General features: G+C 52.4%; 2 protein-coding genes across 5 annotated transcripts in view; one reads left to right on the top strand and one right to left on the bottom strand.

Annotated features, from left to right (window-relative positions):
• Positions 1-233: 233 nt before the first annotated feature.
• Positions 234-4,533, bottom strand: DOK2 (docking protein 2). Its single transcript, XM_075175046.1, has 5 exons — positions 4,332-4,533; positions 2,909-3,205; positions 2,662-2,770; positions 2,092-2,273; positions 234-2,020 (listed from the first exon to the last, which is right to left on the bottom strand). The coding sequence occupies exons 1-5, from the start codon at positions 4,392-4,394 to the stop codon at positions 1,121-1,123; spliced, it is 1,551 nt and encodes a 516-aa protein (XP_075031147.1). The 5' UTR covers positions 4,395-4,533; the 3' UTR covers positions 234-1,120.
• Positions 4,534-6,026: 1,493 nt separating this feature from the next.
• Positions 6,027-19,814, top strand: part of XPO7 (exportin 7) — a 49,896-nt gene continuing 36,108 nt past the window's right edge. For all 4 annotated transcript variants that reach the window (XR_012677427.1, XM_075174673.1, XM_075174669.1 and 1 more), the window contains exon 1: positions 6,027-6,130. Coding sequence is in view for 3 of the 4 variants with exons in the window: in XM_075174673.1 (XP_075030774.1) it covers positions 6,113-6,130 (18 nt within the window). In the remaining variant the exon portion in view is untranslated. The remainder of the gene's footprint in view (positions 6,131-19,814) is intronic.

The following is a 19,814-nucleotide window of genomic DNA, read 5'->3' as shown; positions in this document are numbered from 1 at the left end:
GCCAATGGGGACTTGGGACCGGTGCCTCTCACCGTGCCCGGCTGAGGGGCTGGATGTCCCCTAGCAAGGGCTGTGCAGGGCTGGAGGTGGCCGGGAGGAGGAGGAGGAGGAGGAGGAGGAGGAGGAGGAGGAAGAGGCTGACCCAGAGCAAGTCAGGCTGTGTCAGGCCACATACTGGTCTCAATGTACTGGGAGGAGAGGAGCCAGCCACTAAAATCACCATGACAATAAAGCTGAGTATTTCATCTATAATTCAGAGAAGCTGGAAAGTGGTTTTATAAAAAAAAATTAAAAATAAAAACGTGGCTGAGACAGTAGAAATTTATGCCACTCTTCTTGCTGAGCGAGGATGTGGTGTGACCTTCGGACAGACATGGTGCCCAGCCTCGGCCGCGACACTGGCTGCTGGGGGGGCCGAGAGCAGGCCCGTCCCGGGGGGGCTGGGGGCTGCATGTGGCTGCGGCGCCGTCCTGGCAAGGGCTGAGCGGGCGAAGACCGGTGCGGGCAAAGAGAAATCTGCAGGCGCGATGTGTTTGCTGAGCGAGCTGTGCATCGCCTGGCTGCCTTCGAGGTGTGGGGTGTGCATCCCTGGGGGTGTGCATGGCCAGCCAGCCCTCGGAGCATGGGCTGAGCATCCCGGGGCCGTGCATCGTCCGGCTGCATCTCGCGGTGTGGGACGGGCATCCCTAGGGATGTGCATGGGGTGTCCATGGCACGCAGAGCTGGGGTTCCCAAAGTTTGACCGGGCGAGGAGTGGGGGGCTTGGGGTCTGGTCCGCTGGAGCCCCCGAGGCTGCGGGGTGTGAGTCGGGGGTGCTGGAAAGGCCGGAGCGGAGCCGCGGAGGGGCGGCGGGGGGACCCCCGCCCGGCCGCTGCCCGCCCTGCCCGTCCGGCGGGCGCACAGTGCCCTCCAGCGGGCGCATCCCGGCTGCCGGCCCCGCAGCTGGCCAGATGTGCCCCGCCGCTCCGGAGGGATGCCCGGAGCGCTTCGCCCCGTCCCCTCCAGCCATGGGTGCGCTGAGCTGGGGGGGTCTCAGCTCTGCCGGGGAGAGGGTGGAGGGGTCCGGCTGGGGGGGGCCTGCCAGCCGCGGGTCCTCTCCTCCTCCCCTTCCCCATCCCGCTCACTGCAGGTTCCTCTTTGCAAACTTGAGGGCCACGTTGTCGTACTCGGTGTCCCCCAGCCACTCCTTGCCCTGCAGCAGGAAGGGCTGCCGGAGAGGGACGGGTCTCTTGGGCACCGCATAGTCATCCCGCTGCGGGTTGTAGGGGTACTCGTGCCCGGTGGGCTCCTCCGGGGCCGCCTGCAGCCTCCACGCCTCCCCCTTCACCTCCTCGGGCTCGTCGTAGACGGTGTGGGTGGTCAGACCCTCGGGCTCGTCGTAGATGTGGTCAGGCTTGGTGGCGGTGGGGCACAGTGGGGGCTGCTTGCCTGCTTGCCCCCCCATCTCCCTGATGCTGTCATAGAGGGGGTCAGGGACATCCTTGGGGCAACTGATGAAGCTGCCGAACTTGCGAGCTGCGAAGGTCTTGGCGATGGTGTCGAAGGGGATGGCATACTCAGATTCGGTGGCTGCCTTGGCTGGAGCATCCTGCCTCCGGCCCTTCTCCGGCACGGGGGGGTTTCCCCGGCGGAGGGAATTGCAGGGCTCGGCATAGGGGCAATCGGCACCGCGGGAGGGCACGAAGGCACCCGATGGCTCTCCGGTCCCAAGGCAGCTGCTGGGGGGCATCGCCGGCTTGGCTTTCGGCACCTTCCCCTCCCAGGTGGGCTCCAGCGAGGGGCACTTGGTGCTGCCAGGCTCCTCGTGCCCCTGCGCCCAACTGGGCATCTTGGCGTGGCCGAGCGGCCGGGACACATCGTCCCCAGGGCCACCCCGCCACGGCTCCTCGGCCCCCCGGCCCCGATGCACGTTGATGGCCGACTCGATCGCCTGGAAGATCTCGTTGCCTTGCCTGGTCTCAAACTCAAAGTTGCCTTCTCCGGATGCGCAGCGCCGGCCGGCCTCGAAGGAAAAGGTCACCTGGGGAGGGACAGGATGAGGTCCCCATGCCGCAGCCCATCGCCAGCGCATCCTTCCCGGATCCCGCTTACCTTATCCCGCCCAAAGCGCCGCAGGAAGCGGTAGGGCCAGCTGTAGAGGGTCTCCAAGGTCTGGAAATCCCGCAGTTCCAGCGCCTCCTCGCCAGCTCGCAGGATGCACCGGCCCCAGAGCCGGCAGCGCTCAGAGGACTCGGTGGCCCTCACCGTCACCTCGAACGCCTGCTCCAAGCCGGCTGGGGATGGAGGAAGGTGGCATTTGACGCGTGCAAGGAGCTCTGCTGCAAGAGCAGAGCTGCATCTCCCACCACAGAGAGGTGCCGTGGGGCTCGTGACTCCCCGCAGCCGGGGCGGCGGGGAAGCGGCGTCCGGCCGATAAGGGCTCGAGGGCTCCGGCCGCGCGGGAGCAGCCCGATAGCGCAGCGAAACCCAGCCCTGCCAAACCGCAGAGCAGGAAGCGGCTATTTCAGGAGAAGACGTAGCCGCGGCGGGGGTTGCTCCCTGGTGCAAAACCGACCGAGGTGCCTCGGGAAGGGGGGGGTGATGAGATGCTGCGGGACATGCGCTGCCTCCTGTGCAAGCAAACCCAGCTCCACCGCACCTTCCCCACCTCCCGGTGCCTACCTTTGCCCCGGGAGCTGTAGAGGGAGTTTTCCTCCATGGAGAACTCGCCATCGGTGCCCAGCGAGCTCTGCTGGCCATCCTTGCCTGCTGCCTGCTCCTCCCTGCTCCTCTGCCCGGGAAAGAGCAGCGGGTGAGCGAGGGCAGAGCACGGCATCCCCCCAGCCTCCCCGTCGCAGCAAATCCCCGGGATTCCCCCGCAGGAATCCTGCTGTCTCCCGTGCCCCGGTTATCCCTGTCCAGTGCGTACCGGGAAGGCCAGCTCGCACAGCTTCTGGATCCAGCCGGCCGCCTCGGTGCCGTCAGCGGCCAGGAGGTACCGCTTGTCGGTGGTCTCCAGCAAGAAGGGGACGGTCTCCTTGGGGCAGCCGGCATCGCCGCTCGCCTCCGCCACGTGTACGCAGTCGCTCAGCTTGACCAGCCGCTTGCTGCCCTCGCCTTTCCGCAGCTTCTCGGCGGCCGGCGGTGCCGAGCCCTCGAAGAGCTCCAGGCGGGCGGTGGAGCAGGAGCTTTCCCGGTACAAGACACCCCAGAACTTCCTCCATTTCTGCCATGGGGAGAAGCAGCGAGAGGAGTGAAAATCCAGCATTGGCCAGCTCTGCCTTCACCCTTCCAGGAGTTTTCATCCCCTTGGGATCATGCATGAGCCTGGGGCAGGAGATCGGAGCGAACCCCTCCAGGGTCCGGGCAGGGTCTCGCACCCTTGCCCAGGCGGGCTGGCCAAAGCGGGGGGTGAGATAAACCGGGCAGCGTGGGGAAAAGCATTCCCGACAGGCAGCAGAGCCGGCAGCCTGCGGCAAGGCTTTCCCAGCCGGGAAAGGCACCGGCAGCATCCCAGCCTCACCCGGCACCGGGATCCATCCCACGCCTCCCCCACCCAAAAGCCATGCCGAGGGCCCCCCGCTGCCGAAGGACTTTCAGTTCCTCGTTTGCTCTGTCTTCCCCAAAACCACCAACTTTTGAAGCCATTCCCGACTCGCCCTCCGAGGACCCAACGATTCACGGCACATCGTGCGTGGGAGGCACCGGCTCCGGCGGTGGCGGAGGGGAAGCGGCGGGAGAGGAAGTCTTGCACCGAAATCAGAGCATCCTCCGCGGCGGCTCCCTGCACCGGGGACCTGCCGGGCTGTGCCGAAACGCGGCATCCTTTCGCCGGGGTGTGTTTCTGGGACCCGCCGTCGCAGGCATCGTGCCTGGTGGCAGCCGCCTTGCTGCAGGAAGGCGATGCCCTGCCTGCCCTGCCTGCCCTGCCTGCCCTGCCTCGCACCCACCCTGCCCGCGGCATTTTGAGCCCCTGCAGACCAGGCTCGGCTCTGCCTCCTGCCCAGGTGCAGCTCCTTCCCCTTCTTGCACAAGGTTGCTAAACCCCGGCCATTATCAGCCGCTGAAGCAAGGAGGCTCCGGGGGTTGCATCCGTTTGTGGCGCGGCCCTGGCTGCTTTGCAGAGCCTCTGCCGGGGGGGGTCCGGCTCGGGGGGGGGTCTCTTCGCAATGCATCCCCAGCGCCTTCCATCCCCCTGCCCGTCCCCGACGTGCTGGTGGAGAGCCGATGGACGGTTGGGGAGCCAACGGGTGGGAGCATCCCATTCCCTTCGGATGCAACCCCCCCCGTACCCCCGTGTCCAGCCCAGCCGAGCCCCCCAGCGACCAAGCAGCCCCCCCCCACCTCCTCACCTTCCCGAAGGTCTGCTGCAGCTGGAGGTGCAGCACACCCTGCTTCACCACCGCCGCCTCCATCCTCCAGCCACCACCATCCTCCCGCGCTGCCCCTCCGCCGCCGACCCCGCAGCTCCGGGGGGGTCCCGTCCCCGCCACACGCCCCTGTCCCGCCGCAGCGCTGCCGTCACGCCACGTCGTGCTGTCTCAGCATGTGACGTGCGGTCGGGCTCTTCTGTTTCCTACGCCGGCGCGGGCTCCGGCTTCCTGCGCCTGTGAGCTTACCATAAAGGGCAGGCACTGGCGCCGGCCGTGCCTCAGTTTCCTCATCTGTGAAATGGGTCTAGAGGCAGCTCCGAGGGCTTCCCTGCTGGGGTAATGACCCCCCACCTCTGCTGATCTGCCTGCTGTCAGGCATCGCCTGCCATCCCAGCCTAAACCAGTGCTCCCAGTAAGGGCGGCGCAGCCCCCGGCAGCTGGGAAGGGGGCGAGGGGGCGAGCTGGGGAAGGCGACGGCGTGACGCAGAGGAGGGAGGAAGAGGTTTGAGGCTGCGTCAGCGCCGGGGCGTCGTTCTGGGAACACTGGTGCTGGGCACTGGGAGCACTGGTGCTGGGGGCACCGGATGCTCTGGTCCTGGGCTGGGGTAATTGGAGGCCACTGGTGCAAGGAACTGGGTGCAGGGACGTGGTTGCAGGACACTGGGAGCACTGGTGCTGGGCACTGGGAGCACCAGAATCACTGGGAGCATTGGTGCAGGGGCTGCTGGGGCACAAGGCCTGTCTCTGGCTGGCGTAAGTGAGAGCACTGGAAGCACTGGGAGCACTGGTGCAGGGGCTGCTGGGGCATGAGGCTTGTCCCTGGCTGGGGTAACTGGGGGCCACTGGTGCAAGGAACTGGGGACACTGGTGCAGGACACTGTGAGCGCTGGTGTTGGGCACTGGGAGCAGTGGTGCTGGGGGCACTGGGGGCACTGGGAGCACTGGTGCAGGGAACTGGGAACACAGCTGCAGGACACTGGGAACATTGTTGCCGGACACTGGGAGCACTGGGAACACTGGTGCAGAGGCTGCTGGGGCACGAGGCTTGTCTCTGGCTGGCATAACTGGGGGCCAATGGTGCAAGGAACTGGGGACACTGGTGCAAGGAACCGGGGACACTGGTGCAGGGAGCAGGGGACACTGGTGCAGGACACTGGGAACACTGGTGCTGGGCACTGGGTGCACTGGGAGCACTGGTGCTGGGCTGGGGTAACTGGAGGCCACTGGTGCAAGGAACTGGGTGCAGGGACGTGGTTGCGGGACACTGGGAGCAGTGGTGCTGGGCACTGGGAGCACTGGTGCTGCAGGGGCTGCTGGGGCACGAGGCTTGTCCCTGACTGGCGTAAGGGGGAGCACTGGTGCAGGGAACAGGGGACACAGCTGCAGGACACTGGCAACACTGTTGCCAGACACTGGGAGCACTGGGAGCGCTGGTTCGCGACGCCGGAGGCCCTGGAAGCGGGGGGGCGCGGGGGCCCGCCGGACGCGCGGCCCCTTTAAGCGCCATGTCAACAAAGCCCGCCCCTCCCTCCGCTGCGTCGCCGCCGTCGTGACGTCACCTGCGCCGCAGCAGGCGCGCAGCGGGGCGGGGCGGATGGGGCGTGGCGCGGCGCGCGCCGCCGGCGGGGGCGGGGTCGGGCGGTCGGCGCAGGCGCGGCGGGCGGCGGGGGCCGTGGCGCGTGCGCGCGGGCGCAGGCAGGGGGGGCGGGCGCGTGCCGGGCCCGGCGGAGGCGGAGGGAGCGGAGCATGAATGGAGCAAAATGGCGGATCATGTGCAGGTGAGGGGGGGCCGCGCCGCGGGGCCGCCCGTGGGGCCGGGCGGGACGCGCCTCCCCTCCCCGCCCGGCCGGCTCTGCCGCGGGGCCGGGCCTCGGCGGGGGAGCGGGTAGGCCCGGCCCGGCGCGGTGAGGCCAGGCCCGGCGAGGCCCGGCGCGGCGGGGGTGGCAGCGGGCCCGCAGGCCCCGCGGTGGAGGTACCGCCGCCGCCGTGGCTCCCCGTCTTCCCCCCCCGCGGCCCCGGCCCTCTGCCGCGTGTGTGCCGGGCGGCGCGGGCTCCGGCATGGCGGGCGCGGGGGCGAGCGGCCTTGCTGGGCCGGCGGCGCGGCACCCCCCCGCCCCGCTCCGCCCCGGGCGGTGTTTGCCGACGAGCCCCGGACGGCTCCGGGCTTTGACATGCGTCGCCGCCGGGCCCGGCCCGGCCTCCCCGGGGGCGCAGGGCCGCCGGGAGGGCGGCTTCACCGGGGGAAGGCGGCTGCAGCCGCCGGTGTTTACCGACCGAGCGGCCTTTGCCTCCTCCCGCCGCCGCTGTGGAGTTTTCTAGCAACGCCGGTAGCAAACGTTTGAGGGAAGGAGACTCGGATCCCCCCCCTCTGTCGAAGCCCCGTCTGTTCCGCCTCTCTCCCGGTGTCTTTGCGGGAGCCCGGCCCCGGCAGCCGCCGTCCCTCGCCCCAGCCTTGGGGTTTGCATCCTTGCTTTTCCCAGCCGCGTTTGTTTTATTTTCCAGCTGCGAGGGAGACTTGGCGTTGAGGTAAACTGTTTTGCTTGGCGCTAAAAACAAAACCCTGCGTGGATAAGCGCGTTACTGTCGTGGACAGGAGCCGGGAGGCAAAGCAAAGGTGACAGTGGCCTTAACCGGGTCGGGTTTGCGTGGTAGGATGGAAAACCCTCTGAAGAGTCGGTGCTGTCACTGAGAGAAAAATTAAAAATAGGTACCGCTGGGGAAACCGTGAGGGTTTTTTGCATAACATTTTAGTTGAACTCGCAGAGGATTTGCGTGGTGTCCAAAAGACTGGCTAAATTGTAATGACACTGGTAGTTACATATTATCTATGCAACTTTTAAATAAATATATTCTTCACATGATACCCTTGTGGACCACAAGGGTGAGCAGTTTATTAACTCAGAACAGAGCCGTGCAGCTCTCAGGTTGTCTGGCAAGGTTGCTGGCAAATGTCTCTTGGGTAATCTCGGGGAGGAGAAGAATTACTGCATTATTAAACAATTCACAGGCTCTAAATTTACTGAAGAAACTCTGAATTTGTTTGCCATGAGTTGAGCCCTACCTTTCAAACTTAGCTGGCAAGCCTGCGGTTTGACACTGAAGGCGGGTGAAACAGCTGCTCTTGTTGCTTTAAAACTGTGCTTCGTACCCTGCTTTTCTTTGTTAAATATTGAATTGAGCAAATGGAAGTTTGAGCCGTAAGAACAGGGTTGCAATTGCTGTGTTCAACTTGGCTAGTTAAAGTTTAACGTCAGAGGCTTGGAAGATGTTCCACTCAGAGGAAAACTGATTTGCAAATACGGTTAAGGCACCTGCAGCTTGGTGCAGTTCCTGTACAGGACAAATATAGCTGACAAAATTGTTATGTGCTGTGTAGCTGGATGGGGTTTGCTTGCTTTTTATTGTCTCTTTTTTTTCTCTGCTCCAGGTAAAAGCATTAAGCAGTAGCTCTGAGGAGCTTTCCTTCAGAAAGGAGAGTGCGAGGTTCCCTTCAAAACTGGTTGTGGATTTTTGTGGCTGGATGAAGTAGTGGTTTTTATTAATAGATTAAATTTTTGGTGAGAGGTCTTTCCATAGCCTGAAACGCGTATGTCTTTTGGATATACGATTTGAGCTCAGTTGCACAGACTCCCCTATCAAACATCATGTTCGTTTAACAGAACGGTTATTGAGTTATCCAGCGTCACGAGGAGATGTTGACTATCAGTGTGAGTAATTGAGAGCGCTGTTTTTATGGCATATGCTGCGGGACCTGGTCCTGTTTTAGTGGGAACAGGGATTTGCAAATAAATACCGGCTGTCAAAAGCTGTGCAGAATTTAGCAGGTTAGTAAAGTCTTGCTGCTGCTTCATGAGAGCTTTGGTTTGGGTGTTACATGTTCACAGTGGAACTTCCTGGAGTTGTACCTCACGTGCTAATATGTGATGAAGCACAAAACCATTTTTTTATAGACTGTATCTGTGCTGAAGTTATTTACTTTACAATATGGAGCAACAGTAAGGATAAAGACAAACTTTTAAGGCCATAATGGAACAGAATTATCATGTTCTCATGTTTAAAAACTAGACATTATGCAAATTGTGAGTGAGCCCACCAGTTTTGTTGCTGGGAATTGTGTAGTCAAAGCTCGCTGTGGTGCTTTCCTGTTGAGCAGCTTTTCAAGGGGGGACTGTTCAGCATCTGGAAACAAAGGATGCAGTGATACTGATACAGGAGCAGAGAGAATCAGATGATTTTGTGTGGCTGAAAAGGAGTCCTACGGTCTTAAAGCAAATTGCTGTACACCAACTTTCCCACTTCTCAAAAAGCTCATATGACCTTGTTTTGAATTAGTATTTCTGTCTGTTCCAAGTCTTGTAAGCATCACTTAAACTTGCTCACAGTCGGGACAGAGGAAAGCAGTGAGGATGTCATTACAATTAGCTTTGTGAGCAAATATGAGTCCCATTCCCCTTTTTTCCCCCCCTCTTGGGAATAGGTTTATGTCATCTTTGTTTTTTTTCTGCTTTCCTGGCCGCTTAGATGTTTCCCGTGCTGCTGCCCTAAAATGGGATCCACTGACTGAATGTGAATACTCCTGTGGGAGAACATTTGTTGTAGGATGATGATGAATTCTGTGACTTTCTGTATTGAATGTTTCATTTGTCTTGAATTTAAAAAATCATTGCACTGATTAAGAATTGTTGTCACTTCTATGTTTATTCTGTTCTCGGTAGCTTGACTCCAAGTTGAAATGAGAGAAAGTTGTGCCAGTGAGAGGTAACAAGACAGGTGCTGAGATGGCTACTTGTACTAGAAAAATAAGAAATCTGGCATCTAAAAAGGAAATTGCATCCCTTTTTTTGCTTCCACGCTATCTGATTTTAGGTTCAGGACTGGGTGTTTCAAATCCCAGAGATTGGCACCGAGTTTTCCATCTTTTTAACTGTTAAATGAGCTGACAGCTCTTTGCTCCAAGCTGGAAAACTTCTGTGTTTGGAGCGGTTGTGTGTTTGTGCAGGTTCGGTTCTGCTGGGGCCTCCAGATGCACCGGGTGGGCTGCAGACAGAAGTGACTTCTTTCATCTCAATACAGTTGTGGAGGAAGCTCAGTGGAAAAAAAATCACATAAGAGCATATTTGGGTGGGCATTCTTGTGTCACGTCCACCACGTGTTGGTAATGGGTCGCACCATGTGAGTGTGAGGATTTTCTCACCGGTGTTGGAGGCTCTTTTGTGCTGTAATCGTAGACTGAGGGGGATATGACTTGTTTTTTCGAGACTTTTTCCTGGGGCAAATCCTTCTCCATCCCTAATAGGACCCAAATTTTTTTAGTGCGTGTGTTTCTGTATTCTAAAGGACGTTGTTTTGGCTCAAACACAAAATCTAATTTGGCTCTAGAAATCTATAACATTCAGCTTGCTCCAGAGGAAACCCTGGAGACTGAGATGCGTGTTTCCCATTTGATATCTCGGTAACCTTGCACTTGCTTGGTAAAAGAGTCACGATGTAGCCTGCTGCCCAACTACAAATTGCTTAGAATACTTTTTCGTTTGTTTTAGTTCAAGCTTTTACCTTCCATGTGTCATTGGACTCGCTGAAAGCTCTAATTAAGGACTTGGGTTTATCTCAGAATAGCCCAGGGGAGTGCTCTGGACCTGGGGAGGGGGAAACACTGGTTCGAGTAAAAATAGAGCTGGCAGCATTTCTATTGCAAATTAGGCTTTTTTTTTTTTCAAGTTATGCGCTTTTTTAAACTGCGCCGTTTGGATGCTCAGCACCAGAGTTGCAGAAGGTGTTCAGAGTTGGATTTCAGCTGAAAGCTGGAGGTATAGAGTTGCAGTTCAGTATCTCGAGATCTCTGCAGACAAACGTTGATGTAAAAAAAAAAAAAAGCGGATGCTCCTTTTCAGCTCTGGGGCCTCCACCGCCAGCAGTTTATTCCTTGTCCCCCAGCCGACATCTGGAGCGTACTTTGGAGGTCCCTTAGGCAGCAGGTAAGGTGTCCGATACGTAGCTACTGGCAGCAGACCCAGCCCACTGTGTCTCTCCTCCAGATGATGGTGTTTTGAAGCAGCCCAGATGGGGAAGGAGAACGTGGTGGCTTCGTTGTGGGTTTTCATGCTCATTAGCAGCCTGCCGAGAGACGGGCTCGGGGTGAAATCCTGGCCTCGTTGAAGCCTGTGGGAGATTTTGTCACTGAATTCGGTGAGCTGGAGCTACTCTGTGTCTAGGTTACAATCCCATCTGTAAGAGTTCACCCGAAGATCTCAAAACTTTTGTATGGCAAAGAGAAAAGGCAGAGCTCAGTTCGGCGTGAGCTGGGTGCCTGCTACGACAGCAAAAGAAGGGCAAAGAGGAGCGGAGCGGCCAGGTCGGGGCTGTGAGCCTGCTGTCAGATGGCTGGTCTCCTCTCCCTGTTTTAGCGACCGAGCTATGTTCCCTCGGATAGCCAACGCTAATACAATTAAGGAGGATTTGTTCATTTTAATCATTTTAAGAGAACAGTGAATGCTCTGTAGCTCAAGAACTTTATTACTGTTAATAATGTCTCGTTGCCCTTGGTTTTGGGCAGTGGAGTGGTGTTTTATGAGTCTATAGGGCTCAGGCCTACTAAAGCAAAGTTCAAGAAGTTACATTTTTACTACTTAAAATTGCCAGCAAAAATGTAGTTTTTGTCTTCCTGCTTCTAAGCTGTGGTTTCAAGAAGGCATTTATGAATAGTTTGCGATGCTTTTCCGGTGGTACGGTTGTGTGGCTTAGTTGCAAGAATCTATTTTTTTTTTTGTAAGAGTAACCAGTGTTACCTGTGCCTGAGGTTACTCTCATTTTTCCCAACATAGTTATGCTGGTGCATCTTTGGCCTCTTGTGCAATAGCAATGCTGGGACCTCCTGGCCCCTCTGAAGCTTTGATTTGCAAGAAGGGTTTTGTTATTTCTTTGCTCGTTTAACTTTGGCACAGCTGGCTTTTTCTCAGTAGTGGGTTTGCAGTCTTGGAAGAGACCATCTGAAAAATTTTTTAGTTTTCCAGTCAAGCCTGGTTGGTGTAACCTCTGGAAATGTAGGAGTCAAACACGTGTTTGTTAACATGATAAGGTGTTGCTCGCAGCCTTCCTATCTCCAGTAGCCGTAAGTCCGAGCCCACTGATCGGGCAATTAGCAGGCGGTAGGTGCTTTCTGGCTTGCTTTGGGTTCTCCTTCTTCTTGATTGTGCCAGGAATATAGGACTTAGACCTTCTTAGAGGGAAGAGTTTTACTTAAATGCTTCTTACACCTTCAAAGTCGGACCCGACCGTAAGGATCTGTCACTCGCTGAGTTGATGGTTGGTGTGGCCTCATGCATGCAGTTGTTGACGATGGTGGTGTTCTTGTTGGTTATTTTTAGCATGTATTAGTTCTAACAAACTGATAAAAGGTACTGCTGGAGGATAGTTGCTAAACCACCCAGAAAATATCTCAGCAGAAGCTTGACATTTTTGCTTTTGTTTCTCATTAAGGACAAAATGTGAAGTTTACTCATGGTCCCTGCTAACTCTGGTAAGGGTTTGCCAGTGGGAAGCTTGTTGCTCTGGTGTGGTCAGGATGAACATCAGCTTTACGCTCTGGTGCTTGACATCTTACTGGTGGCATACTTTGAATATTGGGTGATGCAAGATCTCCAACATAAATGTGCTTTAATAGTCTGATCCTTCTCTTCCTTCTCCCCCTGCCTGTTGTCGTGCTCTGGAAATCAGAAGTAGTTCTCCGGGCTGAAAAATGTGCTGCACTTCAGAAAAATAACATGCCGCAGTTGAGTACTGTGAACAAGAAGTATTTTTCAGCAGCTCTTTGACAATTTAAACTATTTCGGGGTGCAATTGGCTAGTGATTACACTGTGTGATGTGTTCTCCTGTTGTTTATAGCTGGTCTGGCTGCATCTTCTGCAATTTTGCACATGCTGCAGGTGGGCACGGGGCAGCGGAGAGCACCGTGCCAGGCTGTGTATCGCGCTGCGGTACCTGGGGCAGGAGCGCTGGTTAAACATTACGCTGTGTGCTGGAGGGGCCGTCTGGCTTACCGGGACTTACCTGGTACGAGTCTTCCAGGTAAATCAACACCCAGCTCGAGAGTAAAAAGTTATGTTTTAGCACTAGAAGGGAAAAATGCGTTTCATCTTTTAACAGACCGCCTTCTCCCCTTTTCCCCTTGTTTGAGATCATTTGAACTGCAGATGTAGTGTAAGAGCACTTCCTTCTGCTTGCAGCATTTTGGTAGTTTAAAGTGTAATTGTGGGTTTCTAGCTGAACTTTTTAAATTAAAGTTTACAGTTCTCTTTTTCACATATTGTTTAGTATTCTTGTAGAATTTATTAATAACACAAGAACAAGAAAATCAAACAAGAAGGTATTTACAAGAATCAGACAGGCAAATTGTGTCCTTATCTGCCTGTTTCAGCTGAGTACTTTGCTAATTTGAATAGTATCTTAATTTGATTTCTTGTAATGGGGAACTTCTGGTTACTGGATGAATTCTGTAAAAGGAGATTTTTTTTTTTTTTTCTTTTTTCCAAAGAGGAATTGGGATGCATTGAAGATTTCTTGCCCACTTTGGCAGGTCAGAAAGAGAATCTATCACGTGTATGTATCGGTATAGCCAGGCAGCAGGAAGTGAAGGTAGGGTCGGCAGCAATTGCTTTCTTCTCTGTTTTTTATTTAATTTGTATTGTTTTTATTCCATGCCTAGTTGGCACAGCACCCATACTTGTCTCGGATTGTGTTGACTGATCAGCACCATTGCTGTTGCTGTTTTACATATGCTCGTGGCACACAAGTGCAAGGTGATTTGGTATTTTGAGACCCTTATGGGCCTCCGGCAGCCGTAGAGAAATCTGAAGGGCCTGGACTGTCTGGCACTAATAATTGCCTCTTTCCTTCCAACTGTAGGATTTAAAATAATGTCGTTCTAGGGATATTAAGATGATGTATAAGGCACAAAGGTGGTGAAGCATTTCATGGATGTTTCTGTGCTGCTCGCTAACATCATATCTCTGTTTATAGCTGAAATGGGCTCTGGCCTTGTAACGCAGCAATGGAGAACAGGCTTTAACCTGCTCTCGTCCGGGTTTGTTTGTAGCTTTGGAGTCATGTCTCTCGAGGTGGGAGAATATATTAGGAGGGAGAGAGCGATCTTCAGCTATTTTAACTTGAACTGGACCTGGTGGGGCTGAGGAGTCAAGATCCACAAAAGCAGGCGATCTAGAAATCTGGACGTTTTAACACCTTTTGGCCTTTGTGGTCTCAGCAGTGAGGACTCCTGCTATTGCAAGGAAAGGGTCAGAATTCCTGTCCCAGCTGACGTACTGTACAGCTCAGCCTTCTTGCTCCAGTGTGTCTACCTAATGTCCAACATACCTGATCACCGATTAGGTGAGATCATCAGAAGGATTTTTCTTAGTTGAGAAATATCTCATTCAGTCACTTCATCTTGTAGTAGGATTACCAGCAGACTATGTGTTTTCTCGTGTTGCAAGATCAGTTTATAAAAGAAATAGCATCCATTTTTCTGCTAAATACCCCCACTTCAGGATCATCTTAAAGTCCTTTTCATCCTTTTCATCTGTTGCCAGTAAAATGAGCTCTGCATCCGTATACCCTGTGGACTCACAACTCTAGATCTGCAAAGGGTTTATGTCTGTCCTGCAGCGGCATTTTCTGTAATGTATGGTTCTTGAACGCACCTTATACATGGCTTATTCCACAGCCCATCATTCTGACTTAATTATTCTCCGTTTACTGTATTCCCATTGGACAGGGGTGCTATTGATGTAACATCTAAGTGTTTTGGTTGAACTCCTGTTTGAAAGCTCTGTGCCCTTGTATCACCAGTTCAGGGTGTTTGTGAACACGGTGATTACAGAAGTTAGAGTCCAAGGGCATTGTACTGGAAAATACTAATTCTGTTGTTTCTCTTCTAGCACTTGATAATGTCTGTATCCGACTCTAGTTTAACCAGTAAGTTGAAGGTGATTGGATTACTTTGCTGGTACTGAATGGTGAGTTTGAGCAGTCCTGTAGTAGCTTTAGTATTTATATGATTGGAGGTGCCTCCAGAGTTTTCGGGGTATTTGGAAGGTTTCTGTTTTCTCCTGAACCATCATCTTGGAGCACAGCTCCGTGTCTCAAACAAATTCACATGCCGTACGCCTGGTGCAGACCTGTCGGTCTGTGGGGCTTGGTTTTGAGTTGTTGGGATTTTTTGATAGTTGATTCCCATTTGGGTAAAACGCTTATTGCTCACAGTGCCTTGATGTGTGGTATTGATTGTTGCACCTGAAGGTGGCTTGTTCTGTAAAGCTAGCCCTGAAAGTTGTCTGTTATCTCTGTTAGAGAAGATGAGACCCAGAAATCTGAAAGCCAGCTTGCTTCGCTGCAGCTAGCTTACTGTAGTGCAGTTGCCTTAGCTTTTCTCCTTAGGCTCTGGTATCTGCCATGAGACTCCTTACCTTCTGTTCCATGTCCTGAATGTGGTGGGAAGAGGAAATGCTGAAAACTATTTTCTTTTCCTCCTGTGTAACCAAATGCAAAGCAAGCAGAGGGATCTGTGACCTCAAAAGCAATTTTCAGTTCATTCAGATCATTTTGTAAATGAGCTGTTCTTCCTAGAGTTCAAAGAAAAAATATGACTCAGTTAAAACTCTCAGAAGAATAGAAGGTGTGTTACTGTTTTTTGTGTGGTGCTCCAAAGCTGTGCCCCACAGGGGTTATCCTGCTATCTAAACGAATAGAAAATAATCCCCCACAACACCAACAGTACCATTTAGAGAAGAGCGTTGTTCCATAGCACCAGCTCCTGCTCACATCATGTGGTGGCAGTGCTTTGAATCCATCCATACCTTCCAGACCTGCACAGGCAAAGAACTGTGGTGCCTCTTGCCCGATTTTTGTAGTTTTAAGCCACAAAACATAGGCTGTTTCCTTCCAAAATAAACATCTAAGGTGTCAGAGGTATCTTTCAGGCTAAATACCCGAAGTCTGATTCTGTTTGTTCTCCAGAGCTGTATTCACACCTAGAGGTATCTGGGTTGTACTGTTAATCCTAATAATATGAAAAACACTTCTGTCTACTGCGGGATATGCAGCGACCTTGCTACCTGCCCGGACTGTGTGCCTGCTCGACTGAAATGGGGAATGCTGGTTTGCATGGCAGGACTCCTTTCTCTTTATAACATGTTCTGTAGCTGTTATCAACGGGTAGAAGAGATTTTGAGGGGTTTGGCTCATCCAAATGATTGCAGATTTCCCATCTCCGTGTATCCAACACTGTGTTGGTCCTGTGTGTGTTGTGCTTGCTGTTTCCTAATTTCCTGGTTGCTGCTCGTTAGGAAATGGCCAGCCTTTGCCAAATGAAAAGCCCTCAGATGCACAAGGAAGGTTCAGCTCTCAAAAAGAGAGGTAAGAAGTGTGTGATTGCTGAAGCAGTACATTAACTGTGGCATATAAATAAAAAGGTAAAGAAAAACAGAAGTGTCTCATTCTCCCATGGCTGTAGCAAAGGTGTGGGTGCTGCTCCAGCCTCTCCTTTTTTGTTCTCAAAAGGTGAGGAGCACCTGCTTGCTGCGGTTCCCAGGCCAGTTGTGCTGCTGCCCTTGCTTAGGGCGCTGCTGAGTCCTCCCACGGGGAGAGAGCCCTTTCTTGGGGTAGAATTCAGTAATTCATCCATTCCTAGTATTACAGGGATCTCTCATTGCTACTTCAACAGCATCAGTGGGGATTGAGCTCAGGAATGGTTGTCTTTAAGTTTAGTAGAAATCTGTCATGGTATAGAGGCAGTTTCTTCAAAACAGGACGTAATTTATTGTTCCAGAAATTAGCTAACTTGTAAAGATTTTTTTTTTCCCTAAATTTTTTAAATAAGTGGATTTCTTTCAAACTCACCTTGTCTCAAGTATGGCTGGCAGACCTCCCATGCAAGAAATAGCTGCCACCGTTTACAGCCGTGTGCATCTTCCCAGCCTGCCCATTTTTTCTTCCATTGATGGTCCAACCCCTGTCGGCTCCAGAAGCTGGGTGCCTTGGGCTATCGTATCTCTGTTGTTGTTTTACTTTTCCAGTTTGTTCAATAACAAACCTCCTCTTCTAACTGAATTATGCATTCAGGTGAGTAATGCTGCACAATTACATGTAGTGTTCAGAGAAGGTAACAGATATGCGACCATTTCTCCATAGGAGTCAGATCTTCCAAGTACAGTTCGAGTTGTGCATTGTATTAGACTTGGTGCTGCATGAAAGAAGTGCAAACCCAGAACACAGGCAAGGTGAAATAAACACTTGCAGCTGGCCAGCATCAAAAGCAGGGATGATTCCCATTTTCACTGCATCTGTTTCATTCTTTTAAAAAAAAAAAAAAAATCTGATGCATTGTCAAACCTCTTTTTAATTTATTCCATGACTTGGTATATGCACATGGATTCTGCTAGCATCTGGAGGTCCTGATGATGCAGAAGTGTAGAGGTTTCTTTTGGAGATTTTAGTCCTCAATCTGTTCTCAGTGCCAGTGGCCTCCGAGGTATAACTAGCTTCAGGACTGTTCATTTAAGACATGCCCTGTGTTAGAAAGCCAAACATTACCTGGTCTTTTCTCTCATTTCCTAGCAGATAGCTAAACAAATAGCTGTCCTTATAGAGCTAAGTCTTGATAAAATTATGCACTGGTATTTATTTGCACCCCACTAGAATATTGAAAAGTTTCTTGATGGTTTCACCACCTACTAAGGGTATCGTGTTCCTCCTCTTTTTGGGATAGAAACTGCCCTGTGTAACGTACGAGGTTATATGTTGTCAGTACGAAGTTATGGGAAGCGTTATTGTTAATTTGAAGTGTTTCTGTGGGGTGGTGTGTGGAGTTGCTCTAAAGCGTTGCGCAGTAAAATGGCAGGGCTGAATCCTGAAGGCAGCCCCGTTCTGTCTGGGCTTGAAGACCATTCATCTTGGAGAAGGAAATGAGAGCTCTTTATTGATTCCCTGAGAGATGCAGGGAGATGCCTGAAAATACTGCTGCAATAAATAATTTTGAGATGTGCTGGAAGGGTGTAGGTAGGTTTGCTTTCTCTGTTATTAGTAGGGCAAATGGAAATGGGCAATTTGTTGTTCAGATTCTCTTAACAAATGAGGGTGATGAGCCATGAGACCTTGATTTTTACAGCTATGAGTACTTACGAAGTGCATCATCCTGGTCCTTGGCAGTTAATAGTTGCATCGCTCAGCTTAAAAGCTTTTTTATTTTTGGTTGAAATACCTGACGCTCGTCAAATGACCTGAGGCATTTTCTGAGCCTTAGTCACTTAAAACACCAGGGCCCTTTGACTACTGCGATGCATCTTCATTGCACGGTTGCATTTGCTAAAACGCAGTGTTTCGGAGCCCTGACTGCATGTGGCATCTTCTTCCTCCCTGTTTTGCTGTGAAGTCGGCGAGCAATTGAGGAAAGCTAACTAATGCCTACGGCTTTGAAGAGCAGAAGCTGACACACGCTGTGCAGCTCTGATGCCCGGTGCCAGCAAGGTTTCAGGTGCTGCGTTAGAGAGGCGTGCGCTGCATCTCGCGTTACTTGCTTTAACACCATGTGTGCTAGGGGTGTGCATGTTTACTGACAAATATAGGAATCGACATTCCTTAGACATAAAGTGTTCAAGCGAAAGGAAAGATAGATGATGGTCTCTTCCCACCGCTGCGATGCCACATCCTGGAGGTACACGGGTAACTCTTCTTCTGGGGCCTGTTGCATGCTCGTAGTGAGCAAGGACATAAACATCTCATTGCCTGCCCTGCAGTTGCCCGGCGCTTGCGAAGTCTGACTTTGATTATGACATATGGGGGAAACGGTTGGGGGATATTAAAATGGATGAATGTGCTTGGGACAAAAATAACTGTATTAAACATGTTGCAGGATCTCTGGCTCAGGGAGTCAGTAACCATAAGGCAGGAGGAAGGAATGTCTTGAAAACAATGTGTGCCTGGAGGATTTACAGCAATACACATCCGTCAGGATAAGAACCACCAGGCAGCAGAAAAGTTTGGATTGATCTTGTTAAGCCAAATACTCCGTTTTAGATGTCTGAATCTGTGGGGTTATTGCTTGCCTGCTCCCCCCGCGCAATGGGGGCTGGCTGTGTACGCTCCTGCTTACTTTCTGGCTCTGCCATCTTGAGTACGCCGAGCACAGCGTGCGTTTCCTCAATTTGCTGAAATGGGAACTGTCAGCGTGGCGAAGTCAAACTCTATTGAACTAAACCTGCCTAGAGCTTACTGCAGCCCTTGGATGTAAAGAGCGTTGCTTAAGCAACCGTGTAATATAGAATCAATTCCACAGCCATCCCCCAGGGACTTCTTTTAGGTAGCTGTTACTTTCCTTGTAGTATTTATCATTTTAAAGATGATCACACGTTGTTTATCTTCACCATGGGGAGAACGCTGAACAGTGACGAGTTTTATTTGTAGCTTGTAGTATAAATGAGATTGATAGGTTAGGGTTTTTTTCCATGTTTTGAGCTTCACAGCTGCGCTCGGTGGACAAACATCTGAGGCCGAGATTGTACAACAGGGGTGCCGTATACAGAGGAAAAACTCATTTCTTCTCAGTGTTTGATATTATTAAAGAAATAAGCAATAACATCATGCAAAGTTCATACGAGGCTGATGGATTGGCAATTCCTGCTCAGGACTTGTGCAGCCCACGGTGGAGAGAGCTTCACTCCGTGCGGGTGGAAAGGAGCCCCCCGACTCTCTGTAGGATGTTGGTCTGCAGCAAAACTTCCCTCGGAGCTTGTCACTGTTGGGGGGAGAGGGGAGTGGAAGCTTTGCTAATCATCTGTCAAATTTGCTGGTTTCTGGTAAATATACTTTCCCTTGTTGAAAAACACTTCTACTGTATATAAAACAATGGTGTTGGAGTCAATTGTAGGGTGTGTTGCAGTACGCTCCGGTGCTTTGTGGTGTAGGGCTGAACTTCTGTCTGCAGAGATGGATCAAAAATATGATACTGGTTTGGGGTTTTTTCCCTAGGGACGCAAACTTATTCAACTTCTGTTTGCAAAAAAAATAGTCTAAGGCTTGTAGGCAGTGACATAGTGAGATGTCATGCCTGGAAGCTGGCTTTAGAAGAACACTGAGATAGGATGCAGATTTCCATTAATAGGCATTATGTGCCACACTTTATGGGAGGGAAGAGCATAGGCATTGTTTGGGTCTTGGCTTCGGAGGGGAAAAATTGTGTGTGTGCATAGGAGGAAAAGTGAAGTGGTTGTCATATGCTGAGCTTGGAGTCGAGAGGTGAAAAATTCGGTGGCAATTTAGGCTTTTCAGTATGCCTTTATGGTCAGCTGGGAGATGACCGGTGTTCCAGGTTGTCATTTAGCCTTCGTAGTGCAACGTGTGAGAGAAACTGGACCATGTGGAGTTGTTTTTTTGTTACTGCATAAAGTACTTTGGGCATACTAGTATGTGTT

The sequence above is a fragment of the Calonectris borealis genome, chromosome 27 (genome assembly GCF_964195595.1).
Source record: "Calonectris borealis chromosome 27, bCalBor7.hap1.2, whole genome shotgun sequence".
NCBI lineage: Eukaryota > Metazoa > Chordata > Aves > Procellariiformes > Procellariidae > Calonectris > Calonectris borealis.
Note: the sequence above shows the minus strand (reverse complement) of the source record. Positions and strands in the feature narration are given on the sequence as shown.